The 25,341-nt window shown below is 56.3% G+C and overlaps 4 protein-coding genes across 4 annotated transcripts in view; all 4 read right to left on the bottom strand.

Moving 5' to 3' along the window:
• Nucleotides 1-10,122, bottom strand: part of LOC111151651 (homeobox B3) — a 56,220-nt gene extending 46,098 nt beyond the window's left edge. Inside the window, exon 1 of the mRNA XM_022509780.1 lies at nucleotides 9,791-10,122. The gene's annotated coding sequence lies outside the window, so the exon portion shown is untranslated. The remainder of the gene's footprint in view (nucleotides 1-9,790) is intronic.
• LOC111151655 (homeobox B6) lies at nucleotides 1,169-3,682 on the bottom strand. Its single transcript, XM_022509784.1, has 2 exons — nucleotides 3,009-3,682; nucleotides 1,169-1,981 (listed from the first exon to the last, which is right to left on the bottom strand). Exons 1-2 carry the CDS (start codon nucleotides 3,421-3,423, stop codon nucleotides 1,722-1,724), a joined length of 675 nt encoding a protein of 224 aa, XP_022365492.1. The 5' UTR covers nucleotides 3,424-3,682; the 3' UTR covers nucleotides 1,169-1,721.
• A 2,457-nt stretch (nucleotides 10,123-12,579) lies between the features above and the next one.
• LOC111151381 (homeobox B7) lies at nucleotides 12,580-15,991 on the bottom strand. The gene is made up of 2 exons (XM_022509369.1): nucleotides 15,592-15,991; nucleotides 12,580-13,437 (listed from the first exon to the last, which is right to left on the bottom strand). Exons 1-2 carry the CDS (start codon nucleotides 15,989-15,991, stop codon nucleotides 13,184-13,186), a joined length of 654 nt encoding a protein of 217 aa, XP_022365077.1. The 3' UTR covers nucleotides 12,580-13,183.
• A 2,240-nt stretch (nucleotides 15,992-18,231) lies between these two features.
• On the bottom strand, nucleotides 18,232-20,226 carry LOC111151507 (homeobox B8). Its single transcript, XM_022509537.1, has 2 exons — nucleotides 19,415-20,226; nucleotides 18,232-18,539 (listed from the first exon to the last, which is right to left on the bottom strand). The coding sequence occupies exons 1-2, from the start codon at nucleotides 19,836-19,838 to the stop codon at nucleotides 18,232-18,234; spliced, it is 732 nt and encodes a 243-aa protein (XP_022365245.1). The 5' UTR covers nucleotides 19,839-20,226.
• Between the last annotated feature and the right edge of the window lie 5,115 nt (nucleotides 20,227-25,341).

Genomic DNA, 25,341 nt, shown 5'->3' with positions numbered 1-25,341 from the left:
AGAATGGCAAAGCAGGATAGGGACCCCAGAGGATGTGTAGGGCTGGGGTGAAGCGGCCTAGTAGCAGGGGGTAAATGGTGGCCACCGAATCCGTGGCTAGGGTTCAGGGCTCTGAGAACTGGGGATCAAGGCAAGATGCTTTCCCCTCGTCCCCAGATACCCGCTATTACATAGGGAGGCCCCACTCGAGGCCCCTTACTGACGTCTGGGTAGTTTCACGATTTGCCCGGTGGCCCACATCTTCCCTGTAAAGGGGTTCCAAGGACCAGCGGCGCCTTGCTGAGCGGGCTGGGCGGCCACAGACTACCGCAGCTGGGCTCCTTCTGCCGGGCGGCTATTTTCTTTAAAAATAAAAAAAGGGAGAGAGAGGGAGGAGGAAGAAAGGAAAACAGTGTCTGCAGCTTGCCGCCTGGGTGAGGGTGGGGGTGGGGAGAAAATGGGTCGGTTTTTGGTTGAGGGGATAAGACCAAACCGCCCACCACCTGGCCTCCTGCCCTCAGGTCTCCAAGGAGCCGGGGAAAGTCGTACCCTCCGCCCCGTGCCTGCCAGCCACTTCGAATTCCCCTACTTGTCGATGAGCTCCTGCTTGAGGCGGGAAGGGGCGCCTGGAGCCTTTGGCCACGGGCAGAGAGACACCCGATGGCCCCGATGGAGTCTCCGGAGCCAGAGGCTAGGAGCCGAGGGCCAAGGCAGGCGGAGATCAAGCCATGTGGGCAGGCCAAAGGCTGCGGGCCTCGAGCGGGAGGACAGAAAGGCACGGCTGTGGGGCGACACCCGCCTGGCTGTCCGGGCTCGGGCCTTGGCGGTGTCCCTCCTGCCACAGACAAACGAGGAAAAGCTTAGAGAATGAGAGGGAAACGGCCCTGCTCCGTCCCCCAGGTCTGCACGAGAAGAGGCTGTTGGGAGCCCGAGGCCCGGCGGGACTGCCCCAGCCTTTATCTCAACTGTAACTTCCGAGTCGTGTCGGGCCCGCTGGGGCCGACCAGGGCTCCTGCCTTTGCTGCGGAGTTTCCGGCTCTGGGACGCCAGGGTGGCCTCCAGGGTGGGGGAGTGGCAGGGGAGGAGCAGAGGTGACTGAGCGGCGAGTTTTTACATCTTTATTATTATTATTATCATCATCATTATTAATAATATTAATATTATTACCGAAGTATTTCACGTCCAGAGCTAAGACAAGACTACAAACACAACACATAGAAAATTAATAAAATAGAACTTTGTTTTCTTCTGAGGCTCCTCTTCTTCTAGGTAGTATGTGCTCCTTCCAGTGGCTTTAGGGAGGGGGTGGGACAGAGGTCTGGGGTCAGGGAGTCTTCGAGGCCCCCCGCTGAGGGGGCTGCGAATCTACCATTGAACCGTGCACAGGGAACATGGACGAAATGAGATGCGACACGGACAAGAGCATTTTGCTCTGCTTCCAGGAAACATCAAGTGAGTCTGGTCCTCAGTTCTCACAGGGGAGCATGATGGGGCTGAAGCGGGTCTGCAGGGATGGAGGGGGCGCTCCTGGGTGCTGGGTGGGCTCAGGCGACAAGGCCTCCCAGCACCCAGTGAGAGCTCTGCGGGCGGGGGCATCCAGGAGAGCGCTGGGCCCCGCCTGTCGGGTGCTAGAGAGCAGGTCCCCCAGGGCTCCCCGCCCGCAGAGCCTTCTCAGGGCTCTCTGATGCCCTCGGCTCCCCACAGGCCGCTCCCTTCGCGTCCCCCCTCCCTTTCCAGCGCCTTCACTCGGCTGGCTTCTCTTCCTCCTCCTCCGCACTGAGCTGAGATGCGCTGAGCAGTTTGCTCTCCTTTTTCCACTTCATGCGCCGGTTCTGGAACCAGATCTTGATCTGCCTCTCGGTCAGGCACAGGGCGTGCGCGATCTCGATGCGCCGCCGCCGTGTCAGGTAGCGATTGTAGTGAAACTCCTTCTCTAGCTCCAGAGTCTGGTAGCGCGTGTAGGTCTGGCGGCCGCGCCGGCCACTGGGCCCAAAGGAGGAACCTGTTATGCAGAGAGAAGATGCTGAGGCCTGGGGTCACCAGGGCCAGAACCCCTCCCCCACTCGACCCTCAAACAGGGACTCTAGCCTGTCCCGGGATGCCCTCCACTCTTCCAGTTCCCTGCCTCCCCGCATCCTCACTCCTCCAGCGCCCCCTCCAGATTCCCTCAGGGTCTCCCAGGCCTGTGCCTCTGGTCTAGACTCTTGGTGGGGGATGGGAGGAGAGTTTAAAATCCCACCTGAGCCTAGGGGGAGGGGCTGGGGAAGCACTGGCCAGGTGTGTCTCTTCCTGGCTTTATCTTTTCTTTCCATCTATCTGGCTCCCCCACCACCCCGTGATAGATTCCAGCCCTTAATCCGTAATGACGTGGATCGATCCAGAGTCGGCATTAACGGCTCCTCACTTTCGTGCCCCGCTAATGGACATCAATTTGGGACTTAAGGCCGACAAATAATCCAACCTGAGACCCAGGCGCCTGCTTCCCCCTCTCTCCCCCTCGGCCAGCTGCCTCTCCCTTTCTTCCCTCCTTCCTCTGACTACCACCCCTTTCCTGGTGACTCCTCTTTCCCCAGCCCCAAACCCCCAGGGAAACACAGTCCGGGACGGCTCAACTCTCCCTCGCCAGCGTCAGGCCGCCCCCCTTCCCATGACGCACACCGTCCTTAATGGAACCGTCTTCGGGTGGGGGACCCGACCGGGGCTGGGGGCGTGGGGGGGTGGGGGTGGAAAGCCACGCCAGTGGCTGCGGCCCCTGCCCCCTCCCCTGCCCCGGAATCGGGCTCTGGCGCGGCGCTCCGGGAGAGCCCACTCGCTCCCCCTGGCTCCCAGTGTAGCTGGGACTTTGCAAACTTTGTAACTCCTGACGGCGAGAGGACAGAGCGGGACACCTCGGGGCGGGCGCCCAGTCTTCCCTTAGCTCCTAACTGAGATGCCCATCCGGCACCCCGGGGAGTGGAGGGGGGCGCTCTTTCTGTCCCCGGGTGGGGGGGCCCGCGGGGGTCGGGGCGGCCGCGGGAGGGCTCACTCACTGTTGCACGAATTCATCCGCTGCATCCACGGGTAGACCGGGGTGGAGCACTTCTGCTCCTCGGCCTCGCCGAACACGCTCTTGTCCTGCGCACAGTCGGACTTCCGCGGCTCGGGGTGGAACCGGGGCGGCTCTTCGGCGCCCGAGAGCGCGCAGGCCGACTCCTTCTCGCGGTAGAAGGCTGGCGCCGGCCCGTAGTCGCAGGGCGCCGCTCGGCCGTAGCCGCCGCCCGCGGGCGGGTAGTAGGAGGAAGCCGCAAAGCCCTTGTCCTGGCCGGGCCCGGGCCCGTAGGGCGCGGGGTAGTGCCTCAGCGGGTCCGCATAGCCAGACGAGTAGAGCGGTAGCTGGCCCAGGAAGGACTCCTGCCCGCTGGCCAGAGTGACGGGGAAGGTGGAGTTCACGAAATAGGAACTCATTGGGAGGGGAGGCGCGCTCGGCCGCTGCTGCTCCGCCGGGTTTATGATTTGTTGTGTTTTATAGTCCGAGCGCCGCGCCTATTAGTAGTATATCTGAGATTGGGTTTTAGCTGAGGGGGGATGGCGAGGTGCCAGTGAGGGCCAGAAGGAAATACAACCATCTGATCCAACACTGACCAATGGCAGAGGCAGGAATTGTCAAATAGCACCCAGGAGGAGCGCAGCCCGCGCGAGGGACCCGCGCACAAACCTATCAACCTTTTTTTTTCCCCCTCCTTCTTCTCCTTCTCCTTTCTCTCGCTCTCTCCCCCCCCCCCCCCCCCCCCCACAACACAAGGCGTCCTGTTCCACCTACGTAGATCTGCAAAAGAGGCGTCTGTGCCTTTCAGGGAGGAGGGAGCATTTGGATGGAGACCACCCCATCCTCCAGTGATTAAATAAATATATCCCTCCCCTCCCCACGTAGGATTGGAAAAAGTTAATTGTGTTTTCAGAAAAGTTAACCCCTGCGTTGCTCGAGCCCCCTTCCCCCAAGGGAAGGGTGCGTAAATGTCCTTCTCCCAGTGGTGAGGAGAGAACTAAAAGAAAAGGTTTGTTTCTAGGGTTTTGTGTCGGTAGAAGAGGAGAAGAGTTCACTATTTAGCATCGTTTTCAGAAGGAGAGGCAAAGAAGAAGAAACACTCCCCTCCCCAGGTTTTGAAAACTGTTTTTTCCTATTTCTCAGGTCTATCCTGCCTCCTCCAAGCCTGGGTTTATTATCCCTGTTTCTCCTCAGCTCTTCTGGTCTGAAGGGCAGGCCAGAGCCTGCTGCCCAGAGGACCCAGAAGGCTGCGAAATGGGAGGAGGGTCTGAGCCCAAGCTTGTCCCTCTGGCTCTGGCCAGGTTAGCCTAGTCTAGGAGCTTCTTGGAAGGCTACTGCTGCTGCCTCTGCTGCCCAAGACATCCTGCCTGTTTCGGGCAAGTGCTGCTTGCTCTTGGCACGGGAAGGGGCACTAGGGAAAGGGACTAGAGTTCTCTTCGATTGAGGGATAGGGAGAGGAGGAGTGAGGGGCATCCCCCACCTAGGTTATCTGATCCCTATCCTGACTGCAAATCCCCTCCCTCTACCCCCCCCCCAAATTATTATAATATCCTGGGCTACAGAGTGTGAGGAATCAAAGATGTCTCAGTACGTCTGAGCACAGGGAAGAAATTGTTCCTCCTCCAATTCCGGGTCCTTAAACCCTCCTGATATCTGAGGCAATCCAAGACAACCCGGAAAGAGAGGGGTCCTTGCTCCTTTTCCAGGTCCCTCCAGAAGCCAGCAGTTCTTTCTAAAATTAACTCTTTCCCAAGACGTAGTTTGGGTTTAGTTTTCTAAGGAGGGAGAGGTGTCCATATCCTCCTGGGGACCCAGCAGGCAGCTTACAACTATCAGCCCGAATCCCCTCTCCAGATGCTCACCACCCTTCTGTCTGTCTCTCAGCATCTCTCCAGTCCCTCCCGTGTCTCAGATTTGGATCATCAGCTCTGCTGCTGCACAAGCTTGGGTGTGAGAAAGAGTGCTCATCTCCATTCATTTCTCTCTCTCTCTCTCTCCTCTCATCTAAGGAAAATGAGCACCGAAGCCAGGCTGGAAGACTGAAGCACAATGTGTGTTCAACATTCTAACTATGCACGTGGAGGCCAGGCAGTAAAGGGTGATAACCTTAACCTTCAGACCTGGGTTCTGGAACGAGCCAGGATGTGTGACAAAAATCTGATGATAAAGGGGCCAGGCTGACTCTCCTCTGCCTTGTTCTTTGGGCTCCTTTTTGTGGGCCATATTTGTCCACTGCAGATGGCACAAGACACTAGGGAAAGTGGCAGAGGGCCGAGATGGTGACCAAGGGCAGGGACGTAGTTGGTTGCAAATGGCCTACAAGGCTCCCTGAACTCAGGACAACTTCTAGGCTATACTACTTCATGGCTGAGTGGCAATGCCTGCATGTCCCACCAACAACTTCCTAGCCAAACTCTGGGGGGAGGGTAGTTATCAAGATTTAAGAAAACTGGAGCCTCCTAATGATGAAGAATCTTTAGTGCCCCAGTCTAGCTGCGATCGGGGAGCATCTGGTCTGGGAAAGCAAGGTCAGCAGAGTGCCGGTATGCACCCTACCTCAGTCCTGCCACTGGGGCTGGGCCTTGGACCACCTCTGTCCTCCCTCCTCCCTGGCCACAGTGTCCCCTCCTAGAACTGGACAGTGTGGGCTTTGCTGCAGAGTCTGGACTAAGTAGGATGCCATAAGGGAGGGAGACTTCCCTGTGATAGAAGCACGAAAATAACTGCATTATCCTTAGAGTCACAGACCCAAATTAACCTCACCTCCGCAGGTTGCCTGTCGTGAGATGGAGCCGCAAAGGCAGGGCCTGGGCGCCTGGAGTCCAGCATGAAAGGAAATAGCGCCTCATCGCTCTTATCTAAGCCCAGAGGTATTTATGAGCGTTTATTCGTCTGATCCGTTTGTTTGGGAGAAAGAGCAGACGATGGGCAGGGCCCGGCCAGAGGCCGCCTGGTTTCTGGAGCCAGATCTCTACGAATTTGTCTGTGGTTCGGTCCACCACCGTCTGTCTGTCTGTCTCCATGGGGGAATATGTAAATACCCAGCAGGCACAGCTGTCTGCCAGTCTGGGGTGTCTCTCCCAGCCTCGCTGAAGAAGTGTGTATATAGAAAGGTGGATATAAATGTGTACCAAGTCTGAAGGACACAACAGAAGGACTGCACAGAAACCCCACAGGCAGAATTTATAATGGTGATTTTCTGTGCTGTGTATCTGAGCTCCCGTGGACGCGCACGCATTTTCATCTCCCAGGGAAATATCCAAGTTGTGTTCAGCTTGCGAGCAAAATTCTCCTGTACTGGTAACCTCAGAGAGGTGTTTTGCCTTGATGGGTATGGAGGAGAGAGGGGATTGAGACACTGTCCAGGCTTCCCATTCCCTCTCAGCTACACAGATGCCCCCCCCCCAACCTTTAGGTCACCGGGCTGTGAGCATCTTGCCCCAACCCACTCCCAGCTCGGGCTGGGGTGGAGCAAATTAAGACATCTCAACCCAATTCTTCCCCTAGACAGTGTGATTCTCTGAATCTGGGGAACATAAATGTTCCCAGGGGGAGTTCTCAACCTTTGGGAGCGGTTTACATGGGATATTGCCTTAAAATTGGCCTGACCAAGGCGCGGTACAAAGACCTCATTTCCATTATGCAAATGAACATCTTCCTCTCTGATCTTGGTTGGGGGGGGGGTGGGATTGGTGGTGGTGCAGGGCTCCCTCCGCCTTCTCCCTAACCAGGTCCACCCGGTACCTAAGGGTACCTAAGACCCAAAGTGTTTCAACCCCCCTGTACCAGCCGCCTTCCCTCCCTACCTGTTCTTCCGGCTGCCCACAAGGAAGAAGGGCCCAAGACTTTCCAGCAGCTCCCTGGGGGCCTCCGCACTGGGCGGGGCCTTCTGGCCACAGAAAGTCACTCTTGCTGCCAGAAAGCTGAAAGGGCAGCTCCCGTAGTCCAAGCTCTGGAGGCGCCATAGACGCGGGGACAGCAGCCTCCGGGTTTGCCCCCCAGCACCACCTGGCCCCCTCAACTTCCGCAGCTCCTTTAGCTCCGGGCCAGACCCTAGTAACACCTCGGCCTGCCTGGCACCGCAGGCAATTTCCTGGAGCCCCCGCCCAGGAACTGGGGCCACAGCACCTTGAAAAGAGCGGCCAGAGCTTCCTCCTGTGGCTTGAAAGCCGGAGCTAATCAGTAACCCGTGAGACAGGGGCCAATATTCAAACGCTGCAGCAGAGGCGCGTACCCCGGCCCTCGCCACCCCCTTCTGGGAAAGCGATCGGGTTAAGCGGGTGTGAGGGGTCTGGCAGGATCGGAAATCACAATGGTTTAGTTCCTTAATGATTGATCCCCACTCCCACGCCCAGTTTTTTTTTTCCCCAAAGCATATTTGTGTCGATTTCGCTTGAAACGATCGAGAATGGGGGAGGGGACCCACACTCACTTGCAGACACCAACAGTTCCCAGAAAATTTCGTCTCAATTCCTTCACCAGGGACTCACCGGCCAAACAACTGGCAAGACCCACCAGCCAACCGGGAGAACACAGACCCGGGTTTGTCTTTTGACAGCCGAGTGGAACTGCGGGGGCCGGCGCCTCCCCCGCTGGCCCCCTCCCTTGGCTGAAAAGAAAACCAAATAAACCTTGAACAGCCTTGGCCTCGCATCTCCCGAGCGGCCTGGATGATCCCCTCTTGAGCAGGCGGGTGAGGGCTCGCGACTCTGATCCCCCGACCCTTGGGTTCAGGGCCCCCTGCCCGCGGGATGCAGTATCAGTCCTTTTTAAATATGACCTAGAAAGAGCCGCTTTCCCAGCCAGCTGTTGGGTTTGGAGCTGGGATGGGGCGGGCGAGGGCACACTTGTTCCCTAATCCACACGCGGACGGGCGGGTACCAAGATCCAGCGGAAAGCGACAATCTGGGCCCCCCGAAACCCGCCGAACCTGAGCAGCGGGGGCTCCAGGCGTCGGGCACGGTTCAGGAGGTGTCGCGGGGCTCGCGGCGCCGAAGCCGCATGTCTCCGAACGGACGGTAGATGGCAGCAAACCGCATAATTTGGGTCAGAGCAAACTGTCTGAGGGATGATTTATACCCCGCCAAGACTACAGGAGAAAAAGACCTTTAGTCTGGATGGGTTTGGGGAATTTTTCCTTGGAGAATAGGCCCCGAGTGCCGTGGGTGCTGGCCGAGAACTTCTCTCGCAGCGCAGCCCAGGGGTCCCCGCAGGCACCCAGCCCTGGCCTGCTTCCTGGGTATCTACCTGCGCCTCCAAGGGCCCCCTTCCCGCGCCACAAGTGGCCTGCACCCCTCTCTTCCCAGCCCAGGCTTGAGAGCGCCAATATTCCCCCTACCCACCCCCATCCCCTGCAATCCCTGGGCAACCGGAAGCCCGAGGCTGAACGCTCTGCCTTTGGTCTTCAAAAAGAGAAAAGCAATCACCTATTTGTGCAAACCAAAGTGAATCACAGTCTCTCCCGCCTTCCATGCCCAAAGCCGCTTATCTCTCCGCTGGCAGCTTCCCCAGAAGGCCCCTCTCTCTCGGTTTTTAGGTTCTTTCCCCTTCTTCCACCCCACCAGCTACTTTAGGAATTTCAGTCTCCCGCCCAGCAGTTCTTCTCCCCCCTCCTCACCTCCAGGAGGCCTGGCTGGAGAATGAAATCAGGCGCCTGAGGGACAGGACTAGCTAGCTGTCCCAGCTCAGAGCCAGACAGCTCTCCGTCCGGACACCATCAGGTTCCCTAACTGGGTTCTCCTTCTATTTTCTTCTCTCCCCCATCTCTCTCTCTCTCTTTTTTTTTTTTGTTTTGTTTTGTTTTTTTGTTTGTTTTTTTGTTTACAAGCTTAAAACACCACAACACGCTCAACAGCTTCTCCACAATCAACACGTTTGGTTCTAGGAAAGTTTGAAATGTTCCCACTCCAGACACACACATGGCAATTTTCTCCACCGAAATCCACACGCCCATACCAATAAAACACAAGTAATAGAATCAATATTGCACAGAAACCAACACGCTGTAACCTACCGCATTAAAAAACCACAAAACTGTCTCCTTGCAGAGCAAGGCTCCCTCCTTCGGGAGTGGCGAGAGACCTGGGCATTCTCCGGCTGGCTTCCTGGGGGGAGGGGGGTCTCCCTCCATTTGGGTGCCTCCACCCACGGCCCTTTAATTTCAGAAACGTCTCCGAAGGGAGATAATGAGCATTTCCCTGTGAATTGTTCTCTCTCTTGTCCCTCTAGCCGCCGCCTCCTCGCCCTCTCGGGCCTCCGCGGAGACTCCAGGCCCTCCAGAGACCAGGACGTCCCTCAGCGCCACCGCCCCTTGTGCCAATGCCGCCGGGAAACCGCCGATACCCACGCTGGGCAAGAGAACTGCGCGGGGGGCAACTGGGGGAGGCCGGAACAAGGGAGGGAGGGTGGGAGGGGGAGGGGGCGCACACCCACAGAGGTCATAGTAACCGGCTTCTGGGGCGCCCTGCAGCCCAGACACCCCATCCTCTCTTTCGAAGAACCCCCTCACTTGAGCCTCCTCTCCCAGCTTAAAAAGGCGTCTCAGAGCTCGCCTCCGTGGCCCCTTTCAGTTCCTCCTCCCATCTTCCCTGCCTTGGCTCCCCCTCCAGGAAGCAGCCACCCCCTCTCTCTCGGCCACCGAATTTCCTGGGAAGCCTCTCCCTGCAGCGCCCAGAGGTGGGGTTCAGCCCCGTCTTGGGGTGGGGGTGAGAGGGAGACAAACCTAAGCCCCACCCCCTACAAAATCGGTGCAAAAGAATAAGAAGAGAATTGTAGAATCTCTCTTACCTTTGTAGACCTTGGGATTTCTTCCCTCCGATTGAAAGAGGTGAGGAGGAAGGGGGGCGGAAAGCGTTCTGTTTCTTCTTCATCTTCCAGATAATATTGTCCCAACCTGAGAGCCGTCGCTTCCCCTTCTCTGACTTGGGAGAGAGGGTGTTTCGCTTTTCTGATATTTGCATAGAAAATGGAGTAAGTTCTGGCTTTGAAAAATGGTATCAGCCTGCAGTCCTGGGCAGATTGTCCATTTACCCTCCATGATGACTAAAATCCCAGCTCAGCAAGCAAATCAACTTAGAAATTAAAAATTATTTTTGGTTCTCTCTTTTGTGTAATTCCCACTCCTCCTTCTCTCTCTCTCTCCCTCTCCTTTCCTCTCCCTCTCTCTTCCTCTCTCTCTTTTGCTTTATCGAGCTGATACTGAAGTATAAAAATATCAAGAGGCTGGAGCCCTGAAGGACGACAGTGCTCCGACCTAGGTGTGGTGTCCAAAAGAATGCTGCATTATAACCACCAGGGAAATGATAAAAAGTTCATGTTCACGATCGCCCGGCCACATGACCGGCGCCGGCCAATCGCTGGATTCAACCACTCATAAACTTCTATCACAAAGTTGTAAATTTTCATAAAACAACAAGGAATTTATTGCATTTCTTCATGGCTGCTCCACCAGCAACCCTTTTCTCAGTCGCCATCTTCTTTTCTTCTCCTTCTCGCTATTTGGGGAAACCCCTGTCTGAGAAAGGGTGAGATTTGGGGTGCAGGGAATCAGGCGGAGGAGCCACAAGGGTCCATCTGGGAAGGGGATTCTTTCCAGAACCTCCCTATTCTCGCAGGAGCTCTGCCCCCCCTCTTCTAGTAAGAATTCATCCCAAATCCTCCACACAGGGGCTATTTTAATACAGTTTTGGGGTGAGTCGGGAGTAATGGCGGGTATCCAAAATTGTCACTTGCATCAGAGCAAAATGAAGGCTTCAGTGCCCCCTCTCCCTCTCTGAGTGCCCCCCTCATTCTCAGTCCTCTAGATGGCGGGACCCCTATCTTTGAGGCTTGTAGCATTGCGGGTGTGGGGGCCCTAGATCCCCTAGGGTCTGTTTTTTGCTGGGGGAAGAAAGGCGGCCCTGAGAGAGGCCAAGGTTCTTGCCTCTGCTCCCCAGAAATTGTAAGAGGGTGAGGCTGGATCCCTGCTTCTCCTGCCCAAATGCCCACATACCCAGGTTCCCAGTGACAGCTCCATATGCTCTCCTGGGGGTTTTGCGGTCATTAATGGGGGAAACTGCAGGTTCAGGGGACTTTTACTTACAAATTCAAATTAAAGAGATTCTTCTAAAACCTGGTTCCATTCCAACCTGCTTCCCCCTTTCTGTCCCCAAACCTGTTCTTTGCATTTAAATAATCCAAGGTTTATAATCGAATAAATTCTAAACATCAGCTCCACAGGTCTAGATGCGTAGGTGCTGTCCTCCAGGTTTATGTTCCTCAATCAAGGGGTGTTTTGGAGGAAAAAAACAAAACAAAACAAAACAAACCACCACCACCACCAATCAAAATTCACCCCGTGTTTCCCAGGTACCCTGAAATATTCCTGTATTTTTGAATTGAGCTACCAGTGCCCAAATGCAGGAAACGAAATAACATCCCCCCAAAAATGTTTTCTGTCTTTTCTCTCTTTCTCTGCACTCTGGAGAAGATTCCAGGTCGCCGGCAGCGCGGACCGCGGGCAGCAAGGCGCGGAGGAAGCCGGCGGAGCTTGGCGCCGGGCGCGGCCGGGCTCAGAACAGCCGGGGATGCGGCCACACTAGCCGGGTAACCTTGCCCCGCTCAGTTTCCCGTTCTCAGGGATCATCCACTCCTCCCCCACAATTCAAAATTTTTATTTGGATCGCTGTGTTAATTTAGAATGAGATAAATGGAAGTAAAATAAGTTGAAATAAAATAACCGAGTAGGTCTTGCGGAAAATGCCGAGAAAGCGGAAGCCGGGAGCGCCCTCGGGTTGGAGGCCTCTTTGGACCGGCTGGGGAGCGCCTGCTCGCCGGCCTGGCTTCTGCCCAAAGCCGCCCAAGAAGCGGGAGTGGATCTGGGTGCTCACCTTCCCTTTCCTTCCTCTCTTCCTTCCTGTGGGCCTAACACTGTGGATTTCAGCTGCGTTTTGAGCCCCAGCCGCACCACCAAGCCGCAGCCTGGTTTGAAGGCCTGGATAAGCCAGAGTTTGCAAACGGTGGGGGTTTTGTTTTGTGAATGGGTGTGTTACTGAGCCTGTGGGCTCAGGGATGTGTTTACTTGGGGCAAATGTGAATCTGTGTTTATAAGCCGATGTGTGAATGTACACTGGTATGTATAAATGTCTCTGTGAGTGAGTGTGAATGTGTGTTTACTTGTGAGTGTGTGTGAACATGAATGCATGCATTCCAGTGTACAGCTGGGATGGGTGAATGAATGCCTATATGTTTATTTATGGACATATGAATATGAGGTGTTTGTTGGTGACTGTAGGTGACAATGTATAGATTTACTTATGTGTGATGTCAGCCTGTAAATAGGTGCGATTTGTGCATTTGTGTATGTCAGTATGTGTAAAAGAATGTAAAGGGAGGTTATGTGTGTCCTATGGGGGTTCACCCTGGGCAGCCCCCAGAGCCAGGAGCACTGGGGAAAAGGGCAGACCCCAGCACAGAACGAAATGACTAGCAGCAGAAGTTGGAGCCAAGGGGCTCTGGGATGCTTGGCTCACCCAGAGCCCCCGCCCCAGCTTTAGGGAAACACAGAAAATAGGTCTGTTCATTTTTAAATTGTGTTTTTTATTTCTCCATCCTTCAGGTACACATACAATGTAAAGGGGATCACAGGGGCTGGCGGAAGCAAGGAGCATCGGGTAGGCCAGGGGCACAGAGGGGACACTTGAGCTAGTCCGGTGGGTCCATGGGGCTCCCTAAGGCCCCTTCCGTACTGCTACTGGTAAGGTGGGGGGGGGGGGCCTCAGGAGGACAGGGAACCACACACCTTAGTCCAGACCCACAGAGCACAAAGACAGCATCAAAGAAAGAGGCTTACAAAACAGCGAGATTTTACAAAGACCTTACAATAGCGACATAGAAAAGGGGAGGCAGAAAATCTAGAGAACAGGTAGGTAGGTGATGTTCCTCCCATAGCATACAAAACAAACCCACCGGGGCTTTTCTATAGGTAGTATGGTGTGTTTTTTTGTTTGTTTGTTTTTGTTTTTGTTTTTCAGTGTTAAGAAACCAAAATTCCACCGTCTCTCCTTAAAAAATTTTAAACTGCTTTTCACTATTTAAATAGTTTTCCCCCTCCCTATTTAATTTGAGTTTCCTGGTTCAGTTCTCAGAGCTGGGCTTCAGCCCTCTCTCTCCCTTTCTGGCTCTCTGCCCTTTCTCTGGCTCTCACTCTTCCTCTTCCTCCTCCACCTCGGCCTTGTCCTGGCCGGTGGCCCCAGGGCCCGCGGTCTTGTTCTCCTTTTTCCATTTCATGCGCCGGTTCTGGAACCAGATCTTGATCTGTCTCTCGGTCAGGCAGAGCGCGTGCGCGATCTCGATGCGCCGCCGCCGTGTCAGGTAGCGATTGTAGTGAAACTCCTTCTCCAGCTCCAGGGTCTGGTAGCGCGTGTAGGTCTGGCGGCCGCGCTTTCGGTCAGTTCCTGCGCACAGTATTTAAAGGAGAATAATCAGTGCGTGTGGGAAAAGCCACAAGACTGCCCACCTCTTCACAGACTCTTAGGTTTGGGGTCAGTGGGTGGAAGAGCCCATTTCCCCAGTAAACCAAAGTCTTACTTTCCACACCCCTCAGCGTGTGCCTTCCCTCTTCCCTCAATGTACAGGACTTTCTAGAGGCCTCCTGAGGCAGCCGTCCCCACTGGCCACCTGGAAAGTCTTCCGGACTAGGGCTCCTGAACCCAAGATTTAACCGGTTAGCTTTTGAAGGCCCTGCACCTGAAGGGTGTTACGTGGGATGAAGGAAGGCTAATCTTCCCATCACCCCTGGGACCAGGCACCCTAAGACACCCCTTTTGGATACAGACTCTGACGATCTTTAGGTAAGAGGCCACGGAAATCATGCAGTTGGAGTGGGGCTCTAGGCCTGGCCTCAGTGCTTTCCCCAAAAAGAAAGGAAACAAAGAGGCTCACAGACCCAATCTCTCTCTCTCTCTCTCTCTCTCTCTCTCTCTCTCTTTCTCTCTCTCTCACACACATACACACACACACAGCCTGCTGTGGAATGAGGAGGAAGTGAGAATCTGCAGATTTCCTTGGAGCTTGGAATCGGCCAGAGAGCAGGAGCACTATGATGACTCTTTCCAGTGAGTGGCTCAGGTTCAGACAGGGACAGGCTGTCCGGCCTGCCCACCTGCCCAGACAACCCAGTTTTCCAAATCAATCTCTGGGCCTCCAGGAAGGCACAGGAGAGACAGCAGCCTGGTTTGGGGTGGAACATGAAGTATCTGGGAAGCGGGGGCTGAAGGGCAGAGGTGAGCTTTCCAGGTTAGGCCAAAACCCTGAGGAGCCTTGGGGGAGGCTGTACTGGGGGAGGAGCTGGTGCCAGCCCTCCTGGGAAGTAGACATGGGAGGAGAGCCTAGGGGCCCTAATTTCAAGTCAGATAAAAGCCAAGCTGAAATGTTTACGAGCAGAAAAATTGGGGCTTTGATAAATCAACTGGAAAGGCAATTGAATTATGGAGCAGGTAATGGGGACCGTGACTACCAATACTGATGGTGTAAGAGCTGGGCTCCTTCTGACTGGACTGGGGAGCCTCGGACCACAGTCTTGGGCTTTTTGAACCTTGGAGTTGGTCCCTGAGCCCAGGGCAGCAAGAAGAAAGATGTCTGGTTCAAGCTAGTCAGAAAACCCCACAGAGCCTGGGTCTCTTGGGGCTTCTGAAGCAGCTGGTTCAGTGGCCTGCACTCTCTAACTCGTGATGCGGCTCCCATGGAGTCCTAGTCTCTCCCCTAAGAGGACAGTCACCCTTCTGGAATGATACCTGCAAACTTGCTGGCCAGTTCTCCAGGGGGCACTTAGGAGCCCTAGGCAGGGCACCTGAGGAAGCCAGCTGTACTCCTGTGGGGCTTCTGACCCCTTCTCTAGTTCTGCTTCCCCCTTCCCAAGTTCACTGGGGGGTCAGGAGCCTCATCTCTCTTGGCCTCAGTCCCCCTCTCTCCACCTGCCTCTCTGGCTCTGTGTCCCTGGCTGGATCTTCATCTCTTCTCATACCCCCTCCTTCCGCCAAGCCTCTAGAGCCCACCTCTAATTGTCCAGAAGGGAATAATGGGGGAGCGGGGTTGGCTGGGAAGAAGGGGGAGGGGAGAATTGCTCGGCGCTGCGGGCCCCCTCCCCCAGACCTTCAAGCTGGGGCTGGGGGACACACCCAGAGCTGAGATCCCCGGCGGGGGAAGGGAGAAGGGAGGGGGGAGACCCTAATGGCTATTCTCTGCAAACCCCAGCCTTCCTCCACAAGACAAACGGCCTCGTCTCCAGCCCGTGCCGGCGCGGCTGATAAATATTTAAAGCTAAAAGGCCAGGAGGAAAGGTGGGGGGCAGGCGGGGGGGCTCGGAGCGCCACGGCGTCGGCGGAGAGAGATCCGCCGAGGGAGCAGAAGGAGCCTGAGAGCACCGAGCAAAAAAGTGGGGGGGGGGGCGGCGCGCCGGGCTGCGGCGGAGGGGCTGCCGCGTCCCCAGGGCCGACCTCCCACCGGGAGCGCTCTGGACGCGGAAAGGAGCACTTGGCCGGGAAGGGGGCGCCTTCCGGGGAATGTGCTCGGGCCACTGCGGCTCGGGATGGCTCGGTGCGCGGCGTTACCTGAGCTTCGCATCCAGGGGTAGATCCGGAAGTTACTCTCGGCCGCCAAGTCCGAGTCCCTCTGCTCCTTGGCGCCCGCCGCCTTGGCGGAGTCGCCGGGACACACCCCGGAGAGGTTCTGCTCAAAGGGCGCGCAGTGCATGTTGAAGGAACTCGGCTCGAGCCCGTAGCCGGCCGCGTAGACGCCGGCTGCACTCTGGCCCGCCATGCCCCCCCCGCCGGGGTACAAGCCCTGCATCGAGGCGGCGAAGGAAGCGCCCGAACCCGCTCCATAGCCCGGGCGCTGGGGGTTGGAAGCAAACGCGCAAGAAGTTTGTTCAGGGAAGGCTCCGGTAGCGAAAACCGAACTTGCGGCTGGATATTTAGAAAATAAAGCATTCGCATAATACAATGAACTCATAATTTGGCCGGATGATTTGTAGGCAGGGACGTTTTAGTGTCGGTTTTACGAGATTCCTTGATATATTACAGAATTAGAGTCCAGATTTACACCAAAAAGGACCCCCTTTTTCCTCTCCGGACCACGTGACCCCACCCACGTGACGTCCGCTCCGCCAATGGCCCGGCAGCCTCCCCACGGCTCCCGGTAATGTGGAAAAAATTGTGTGGCGTTAGATTTATAAAATATGATCAATAATGAATGGGAAAGCCAAGCCCTGTGGATTGGGGCTGGGGGCTCAAGGGCCGCTGTCGACCCCCTTGGGCTGGAGGCAGCTTGCAGGCGAGATTTGGGGAGGAAGGGATTGAGTGGCAGGGAAAATAAATAACCTCCAAGCGATCCGTGCTGTCACCCCCCGCCCCCCCTCCCGGTTACCCAACGAGAAACAAATGCAGGGATTGCTCGCAACTGGGTGGGGGGGGCAGGTCACGTCTTTATTAATCTGGGCCAGTTCGGCCTGGCTGGGCCTTTGGGGGAACTTGGTCCAGTCCTCCCGAGGTGAGGAGCGGAGGTGAGCCCGGCTTCCTTGCTCGCTCTCGGTGCCCCCAGACATACAGGCAGGAATGGAGTGAGGCTTCGTGGGTGCTCCTACAGGCGCGGGATCCAGCCCACGGGCTCTGGATGATGCGGTTTCTGGTGGCTTAAAAAAAGGGGGGGGGTTGAAAGTAAAAAAGGAAGGGGGTGGGGTGAGGTGGGTGGGAAGAGAAAGGAAGGGAGGAAGGCGGCCTGGGTATACTGCTCTCCTGGTTCCGGGAGGCGGATGCCTCAAGTAGAGCGTGGCTGCCGGAGAAGCAGGGGCAGCGAAGGAAGGAAGGCGGCGAGCCACGACCTCGGAGCTGGGCGAAGGTGGCCAAGTCGTAGAGAAGGAGAGGCGGGGGAGAGCATCTCTCCTCTCCTCCTGCTCCCCCCACCCACCCAATCCGGGGAAAATAAATGTATAAGCTTGTTCAGCGGCCCTGCACTCCACTTGTATCCACTCACCCCCACATAGGCACAGACAGGAAAGGGTCCACAGAAACAAAGGGGGAGGTGGAGGGGGGATACAGCCGCCAGCCCGGGCGCATCTCTCCGGCGTGGCCTCGGCGCCTAGGTCTTGCGCCCGCAGCCTCGGAACGCGAAGGGAGGGGGGTTCTCTGGGCTCCCCTCCCCCGTTCTCTCTCCTCCAATCAGGCGCAGCCGCCTCCCTCACCCCCTGCGCCCCTGGGCCAAGGGACTCGCACCACCTGCCTCCAGCCCCCGCCCCCTCCTCTGGGCTGCCAGGCCTGGCGGGTGCAGGAGCCGGTCCCCCCAGCTCTGCAAGGCGCGGGGGGCAAATGAGGAGCGCGGGCCCGGCCAGTCTCGGGTTCTCGCTTGTAAACTTTATTGTAACTCTTCCGCCCTTTTCAGGCGCAGACAACAGAACAAAGTATAGAGGAACAACAAAATATATAATTAGCCCTCCCACCCCCCCAATAAAGCAATTCACGGATACAGGATACATTCTCTTCACAGTAAACCTAAGAACACTTTTAACAATTGCCCACAGCGCGCATGCTAACTAAAGTAACCTCTTTTGAGAAACACTTAAGACGAAATTGCCAAACCAAAGGCGCGGAGGGGGGGGGGGGGGAGGAAAAGAGAGAAGCAAGAGAGAAAGCCAGCGAGCTAGGGAGGGCAGCGGGGAGAGAAGGGTTGGGAGGGGGAAATGAGGACAGAGAGAGAGAGAGAGAGGAGAAAGAGAGAGAGAGAGAGAAGAGAGGAGAGGGAGACAGAAAGAATTACGGCGTGAATAGGCAGTTTCATGTTGTTGGGAGAACTTAGCAGAAATCAGTACCTCGGTCATTACAAAGAAGCACGTTCAAAGGAAAAAAGACCATTGCACAAGGAGGCTTTTTACACGGGGCGGGGGCGTGGGGGGCTCAGCCAGGCCGCAGCCGCTCACCCTCGCAGGGCGAGGGAGTCCTTGGTTAAAATCCTTTTCTTTCCCCCCCCGGCCCCCAAGAGAAGGGAAGGAGATCCACGGTAGCTCACACACAGAAGCTATTACGAGATACTACCACTAGCGGGGACTGGCGCGGCGGGGGACGCTGCGGCGGGAGGCCGGGCTCCGGGCCCCGCTCGCGGGGCCAGAGCTCTCTCGGCGGGGGCGGGCGACGGCCGTGGCGTGGTCGGGGGACCCACGGACGCAGGGCGGCCGCGGCCCTGGCAGTCCCAGCTGGAGCCTACTTCTTATCTCCCTTCTGCGCGTCGCCCTCGTCCGCCACCTCCGGGGCCCGCTCCAGCTTCTGTTTCTCCAGCTCCTCCTGCTCGCATTTGCTGCTGGGGAACTTGTCTTTGTTGTTCTCTTTTTTCCACTTCATCCTCCGGTTCTGGAACCAGATTTTGACCTGTCTCTCTGTCAGTCCCAGCGCATGCGATACCTCGATCCGCCGCTTGCGAGTCAGATAGGGATTAAATAGGAACTCCTTCTCCAGCTCCAGGGTCTGGTAGCGGCTGTAGGTCTGTCGGCCTCGCCTGCGTCCGGCGGCTGCTGGGAGTGGGGGAAAAGGCGAGACAGGGTGGGGGGGGGAGGGTGGGGGAGGGGGCAGAGACGGAGAAGGTTGGAAGATTCGTGAACCAGCCTGGGAGACCAGTATAATAAGGGAAGGGGACCTTCTATCCCGTGCAGGGGCGGGGGCGCTGGGAGGCCGCGGTCAGCAGTGGGGGGGGGGGGGGGGGGGGGGGGGGGGGGGGGGGAGGGGGGGGACAAGAGCGGGGGGGGGGGGGGGGGGGGGTAGTTCAAATCTATTAAAAGTGCCATAAACTTTATAAGGAAGGGTGTGAAGGAGGGGGAGGGGGAAAATAAGAATTTAAAAAGCCGGGACTGGGACGAGTGGACCCACCTTGAAAAGCCCCCAGAGCCTCTGCCCCAGAAGAAAAGTTTCTTCAGGGTAATTAAACTATAAAGCAATTGAGAAGTGCAAAAGTTGAGCGCCCCCACTCCCGCCGCCCTCTCTTCACTACCCCCATAAAGCAGTAAAAGGGGGGGGGAAGGATGAGAAGAAGAAAAGTAAGGCAGGGTGAGGGGTTTATGGATTCAGGAAACGTCGCTTAGCGACCCCCCCTTCAAGGAAAACAAAAAAGAAAGGAAGGAAGGGAGGGAGGGAGGGAAGAAGGAAGGAGGGAGGGAAGGAAGGAAGGCAGGGAGGAAGGAAGGAAAGAAGGAAGGCGAAGAGGAAGAAAAGGAGGAAGGAAGGAAGGGAGGAGGAAGGGAGGGAGGGAGGAAGGAGGAAAGAAGTGGGAGGCAATCGGAACGGAGCAGGCACGTCTTCCAGGAGCTGGAGGAAATGCTCCCGGCCTACCCGGCCCCCTGCCCTGCCTCGGGCCCTCCGCTCTCCCTTCCCGCCGGCCCCGACGCGAGCTCACCTTGCGGGCGCATCCAGGGGAAGAGCTGCGTGGGCGACGGGCTCTGCTCTGAACCCTCGGCCTCCTCGCCCAGGCCGCTGGCTGCCGCGAGCTTGCAGTCGGCGTACTGCACCAGGTCTGGATCCTGCGCCCCGAACAGGCTCTGCCGCTGCAGCGGGTCGTAGCCGTAGAAGTTGCCCGGGTCCCCGTGGCACGCCACGGCGCACGGGTTCTGCTGGTAGGGAGCGGTGGACAGCGACGACGGCCCGTGGTAGAACTCCTGGATTTGCGACGGGTGCTGGAAGCTGCCGCCGCTGCTGGGACCGTACACCACGGTGGGTCGGCCGCCCAGGTCCTGGGCGAAGCCGCAGTCATAATAATTGGGGCGCAGGGACTCCCCGGTTTTGTATTTGGAGAACAGTGAGTTGACGAAATAAGAGCTCATTTTATTGAATTTTGAGGCGGCGGCGGCGGCGGCGGCTGTAGTTGGGGGCTGTTGGGGAGGGGGTGGGGAGGGGGAAAGGGAGGGAGAGAGAGAGAAAAAAACGCGGATTCGCCGGCTCCTAGTCACCCTCGCCAGGAAAGGAGAGGGAAAGGGAGGAGGGGGAAAAAAAGAAAAGAAAGAAAAGGCGAAGAAGATCTCAAAGCCGCCACACTTTTTGTGATTTCCAGGAATAGAAAAGGACAGCGAAGCCTCCAAAAGTCTAAGCTTGCATGGCAGCCGCGGCTCGCTCGCCCTCCCCCCACCCCCCACCCCCCAAACAAAAATATACCGCCACTTAAAGAGGTCCTCGCTTTACATTTCGAAGAAGGGATGCCAGTTCATAAACAGTTTTCGGTGATTTACTTCCCTGCAAATGAGTTGTTTCATATTTTGCACTGTCTTTTCATGATCATTTGCATCCATTAGAAACCCCGCATCCTATTGGCTTCTCCGTACTCCTCCCGGACAGAACGCAGAGCGAGGGTGCGAGCGAGAGAGAGCGAGAGCGAGCGAGAGAGAGAGCTAGAGCGAGAGAGCGCCAGGGAGTGAGGAGAGAGCGGAAAAAAAAAAAAGGAGGGGAAGAAAAAAAAAAAAAAACACCCAGGGAGAGCGAGGAGGAGAGGGGGAGAGAGGAGGAGAGGGGGAGAGAGGGGGAGAGGGAGTGGGGGTAAGAGAGAGAGAATGAATACGGATTAAATCTGTTTAACTACCTACATTAATGAGATATCTCTCGCCTCACAACAAATCAAATACCTTCGCAGACCACCCCCAAAGACTGATGTGGGGGCGTCACAGAAAAAAACACGCACACACACATATACACAACGCGCCAGGCGTAGGCATGCTGTTAATTTCGCGATTTTAACGAGGCAGTTGGAGTCTTTTTAAATGTCAGGGTCGCTTCGGAAAAATGTAAAAGAACACGGTTTAATTGCGCCGAGTTTTAAAAGGTCCTATAAATGTAATTGGTATTTTAATACAAGTTATCAAATCATACAGCTTCCTCTCCTAAACATATTTTCAAACAAACGAGGTAGTCATATTTAAGGCTTTAATGATCAATTTCCTTATTATTGATAAAGGTTTAACTATCGTGTGGAGGGAATTGGCTGGGTAACCGGCCCCCCAAAAACGGCCGTAAACTCTTTAACAAACTATAAAACGCAATAAAGCCGGAGTCTGTTGTTGTTTATGCCGCAGCGCATAAAAGCTGTTAGCATTTTACGAGTTCTTTCCTCTACAGCTATAAAATTGCAGCTTCGACCGCTCCGCCGCCCGACTGCGGCGCGGTGGGGGTGACCAAGCCGAAATGAGAACGATGATGGGTTTTTTCGGCGCAAACGGTGACTTTCCTGAGATTTTTACCTCCTTCAGCTGTGGCCAGCACCTGCCCCTACCCCCTACTCGGGAGCCCCCAAACCACCTCCTCTCTGCCCCACCCAGGCCACTCACCCACTTTCCCTCATTAAACAAACAAGCAAGGATTTTCTTTGGAGAATGGTCCTGGCAGGCCGTGAGGACGCAGAAGGGGGGGAGGAAAGAAACTTTCTGGTTAATGGGCAGTGGTAGAAGCAGGGAGCAAAGTTCACCCAGCAAGCACCCAATCAGCAGTTTTGCACGACCTCCTTGGCCTGGAGAGAGGTGCTGGGATGGGGAGGAGGGTCTCTAGTCTGCGCTTTGGGGGAACCAACTTTGTGTGATGGGAGTGAGGCCTGGTGCCACCGGCAGGATGACGCCCAGCTGGATAGTCCCACTCCTGCACCCAGGCCTTGAGACTTGCTAGCCAAGCTCAGCTGGTTCCCCACCTTCCAGGCCACCCTCCACACCTTCTGCGGCACCCTAGGGTGACAGCACATCCAAGGGAGGGAAGGGCCATGGAGGCCGCTGTTGGACACTGAGGCCCAGGTGCTTGGTCTTGAGGCTTGCTGTCCTATCCTCTCCTTGGCTCTAGGTAGAGGCTGCAGAGTATATGCATGGGTGGGGGGGCACCTTTTAGCTTTCTGAGTCCGTTGAGCCACCATCACTACCTAAACTGACCTTGGGGTAGAGGGGATTTGGATGGAGCAAGCCGACAGAGTCCCCCCATTTTCTCTCCTCTCTCCTTGGGGAGCCTATAGTCAAACCCAACTCTCTCTCCAGACCTGAGGTGCTGGGGCCTGCTGAGGCACAGCCTACAGGGCTGAGCTGTGTGGGTACCACACTCTCCTGCCTTTGCCTTCCCCAGCCTTCCTGGCCTACTGAGGGTGGTGGCCAGGTTTTCCAAGGCCCCAGTCCTAGGGTCCCAACCAATGGCCTCCTGAATCAGCTCACTGGCCAAGGAAAGGAAAGAAAGAAGGGAGGGAGAGAGAGGGAGAAAGAAGGAAAAATTCTAGTAACAAAGGTAGAGGCTTCACAAACACATCCAAGCCATCGTTTATTCACCAGAGGGTGGTTTGCTTTTGGAAGGGTGCTTTGGTGGGAGGGGGGATCCCATTTACCCCAACCTTTGTAAAAATGAAACCATCAGCTTTTTCCAAGAGGAAGTTCCCAGTAGAGCCACCGGATCCTTCAAAAGTGAATCGGGAGAATGGGAGAGAGGCTGAAAGGGAGGAAGAGAATGGAGAAGAGGCGGGAAGAGAACCAGGGTCTTGGATTTTCAGTGTGAGGCTGAGGGGGCGGTGAGGCAGCGGAAGGCACAGTTAAGTTGTTGCCGAAGAGAACATTTTTATCAAATGCGGGGGATTTTATGGTCATGATTTGAGGACTCACCGGTGAGGTAGAAATTCAATGGCTTTTTCTAAATCATCCCTACACCGTGCCAGAAATTCCTGATGGAAGGAAAATGTTTCTATTATAAGAAAAAAAAAACAAGAAAGAGCGAGGAGATAATTTATAAACACCCAACGGAGCGCAGATTTATTAGAGAAACTCAACTTGAGAAACTCCGCTTGCCTCTTTGCACCAGGTCCTGGGGGAAGAGAAGAGAGACCGCGGCGGGGCTAATTTTAAGGAGGGGGGCGGTGTGTGTGTTTCGCAGGCAGGTTTGTCCGGATGGGGGGCACAGATCAGGCTGGGCCGGGAGGAAATGGAAGATTTGGAATTAAAAGAGTTATGGGCATACAGCGCGCGGGTATCAGAAGGAAAATTGGCCGAGCCCAGGCCTCCAGGTGCTAAATTGCGAAAGTACCCTTGTCCCCTAGGTTTGCCGGGGCCGCCGCACACTGAGCCCGAGCTCTCACCTGGGAACCACGGAACGCCGGGAGAACCGAGCCCCTGCTTCCTGCCGCCGTGCCTACCCCCACATCCATCCGGAAAACGCACACTTTTTTGGCTGCCCAACTTGGGGCGCGCGGAACAACCGAGAAAACGTACGAGACCTCCCCACGCGTGCCGTTCTGGGGAGCCCCTGCCCCGCGCCTTGTTCACCCGGCGCGCGCCCAGCCCCGGCCGCGTACAAAGGCTGTGAAGCCTCTGTCCGTGCTGATCCGCCCCGCCGGCTTTGGGCACCTCCGAATCCGCACCAAAGCCGGGGATCCATGCCACTCCCCCCAGGTTGTACCCCTACACCCCGGGCTGGCTCACCCCGTTCCCTCGGCTCCTGATCCCGTTTCCGGGCAGCTTGCTCTCCATCCGACCTTCTTCTGCCCGCTCGCCCCTTTCACCTGACCTGCTCACCCGTATCCGCAGACAGTCCTCCAGTCCCCCTCCCGGAAAATCTCATTTTTCCGAACCAATTCTCCTCTTTTATTTTGCCCATTTCCCTATTCCTATTATTATTATTCCTCCCCGTTTTCATGCATTTGTTGCCCTACCGACCACAGAAACTGGGTGAGAAGCACGGAGACCTCCTCCTGGGGGAAATTCAGAAAATTGACCATTTGAAGGGGAGGGGGGAAACAATAGGCTATATCTGAAATCTATAAAATGGGGGAAACGGCCATAATGAACCCTATATTTTTATTACGCGCAAATTATTCATGACTTTTGGTAGCGCTCAGTTCACAGATTCAGGGCCGGCCAAGGTGCGATGTGCAGCCGCGAATCCGTAGCCGCCGCACCGGGGATTTTCGCGTGGAGCAAGGGTGCCATCTAGCGGTCATCCTGAGAACAGGCGCCGCCGCCGCCGCCGCCACAGGCTCGGCTGGTTTCTCCGAAGAGCCAGCCACCTAGGCGACAAGCGGGAGAAACTTTCATTATTAGCAGAAAAGGGGGAGGGAAACGAGAGCAGGCGAGAGAAAAGCCATCGGAAATCAGGAAATGGCTCATGAAATTGTGCAGATAAGCTAAAAAAAAAAATAGGCGAGGGGGTAGGAAAGCGAAAAAAGAAACCATAAGATTTTTTTCCTCTGGTACTGACCCCCGACAGTCCCTTTCCTCCACCCCCACCCCAACCCCCTAATTTCTGGCGGACCCCGCCAGGCAGTGCGCCGTTTATGGCCCGTAAAAGGGGGGAGCCGAGCACTTTTCAAACCCAACACGATTGTTTCAAATTCTGAGAAGAAACAATTGGGCTTTTTGTGGGGGGCAGAGGAGGCCTGGGAGGGTGGGAGGGGGCTGTAAAAGGATCAAGAGGCTGCCCGCGCCCAGACGTCTGGCTTCGCCGCACCCGTGTGTGTGTGTGTGTGTGTGTGTGTGTGTGTGTGTGTGTGTGAGTGTGTGTGTGCGTGCGTGTGCGCAGGGGGCTTCTCGTTTATGATTCTGGAGTGGGTGTGAGGAACAAAGACAAGAGTCCTAACTGCGTTCTCTGAAGCTTGTGTGACAACAAAGTGTTCTTCCCTCCCCGTCCCTCTTCTCCCCTCTTTGCCCCCTGGGTCCCCCCCCCACCCCCCTCGGAAATCCCAAGCCCCGCGGACCCCGGGGCGGGTGAGTGTGGGGACCCCCCATCCCCACCCAGGAGCCCGGCCCACCCATTCGCCCGCCAGCCCCAGAGCCCAGGCCCAGCTGCGGCTCGCTCAGCTCCGGAAAGTTTCCCCTCACTGTTTGCTTTGCTGCTGTTTAGTTTCTTAACCTTCAGAAATTTATACGCTATAAAGTTTTATAGCGGTCATATTCTTTTATGGCTGCGCGCACGGCACTGAATTCCTCTCCCGGCTTCTCCGTCTCGCACTCTCGCGGTCTCCCTCTCTGAATCTCTCGCTCTCTTTTATGACAGCAGATTTCCCCATCTCCGGCTTCCCAGCCTCCGCATCTTCGCCTTTGTTTGTCTTTAAAGAAGCCACCCCGGGCTCGGGACCCAGACGCCGCCGCCGGAGGTTTCCCTGGGAGGCCTCGCCCCCTGCCCCGCCGCTCTCCGTCCGGTTCCAGCCGCGCCTTGGCCGCTCCTCTCGGCGGAAGCTTGCCTGCTCGGCTCACCCTCCGCGCCGGCGGGCTCCCGGGAGCCCAGGATGGGGAGGGAGCCTAGTCTACACAAGCTCTAGAGCCAGATTCATTTTATGACCCGAATGGAACCCTTTCTGGAGGAGGTGGTCCCGGGGACCGTACCCAG

This window comes from Enhydra lutris, unplaced genomic scaffold (genome assembly GCF_002288905.1).
Source record: "Enhydra lutris kenyoni isolate GAN:26980312 unplaced genomic scaffold, ASM228890v2 scaffoldscaffold26, whole genome shotgun sequence".
Classification (NCBI taxonomy): Eukaryota; Metazoa; Chordata; class Mammalia; order Carnivora; family Mustelidae; genus Enhydra; species Enhydra lutris.
This window is presented reverse-complemented; position numbering and strand designations above follow the sequence as displayed.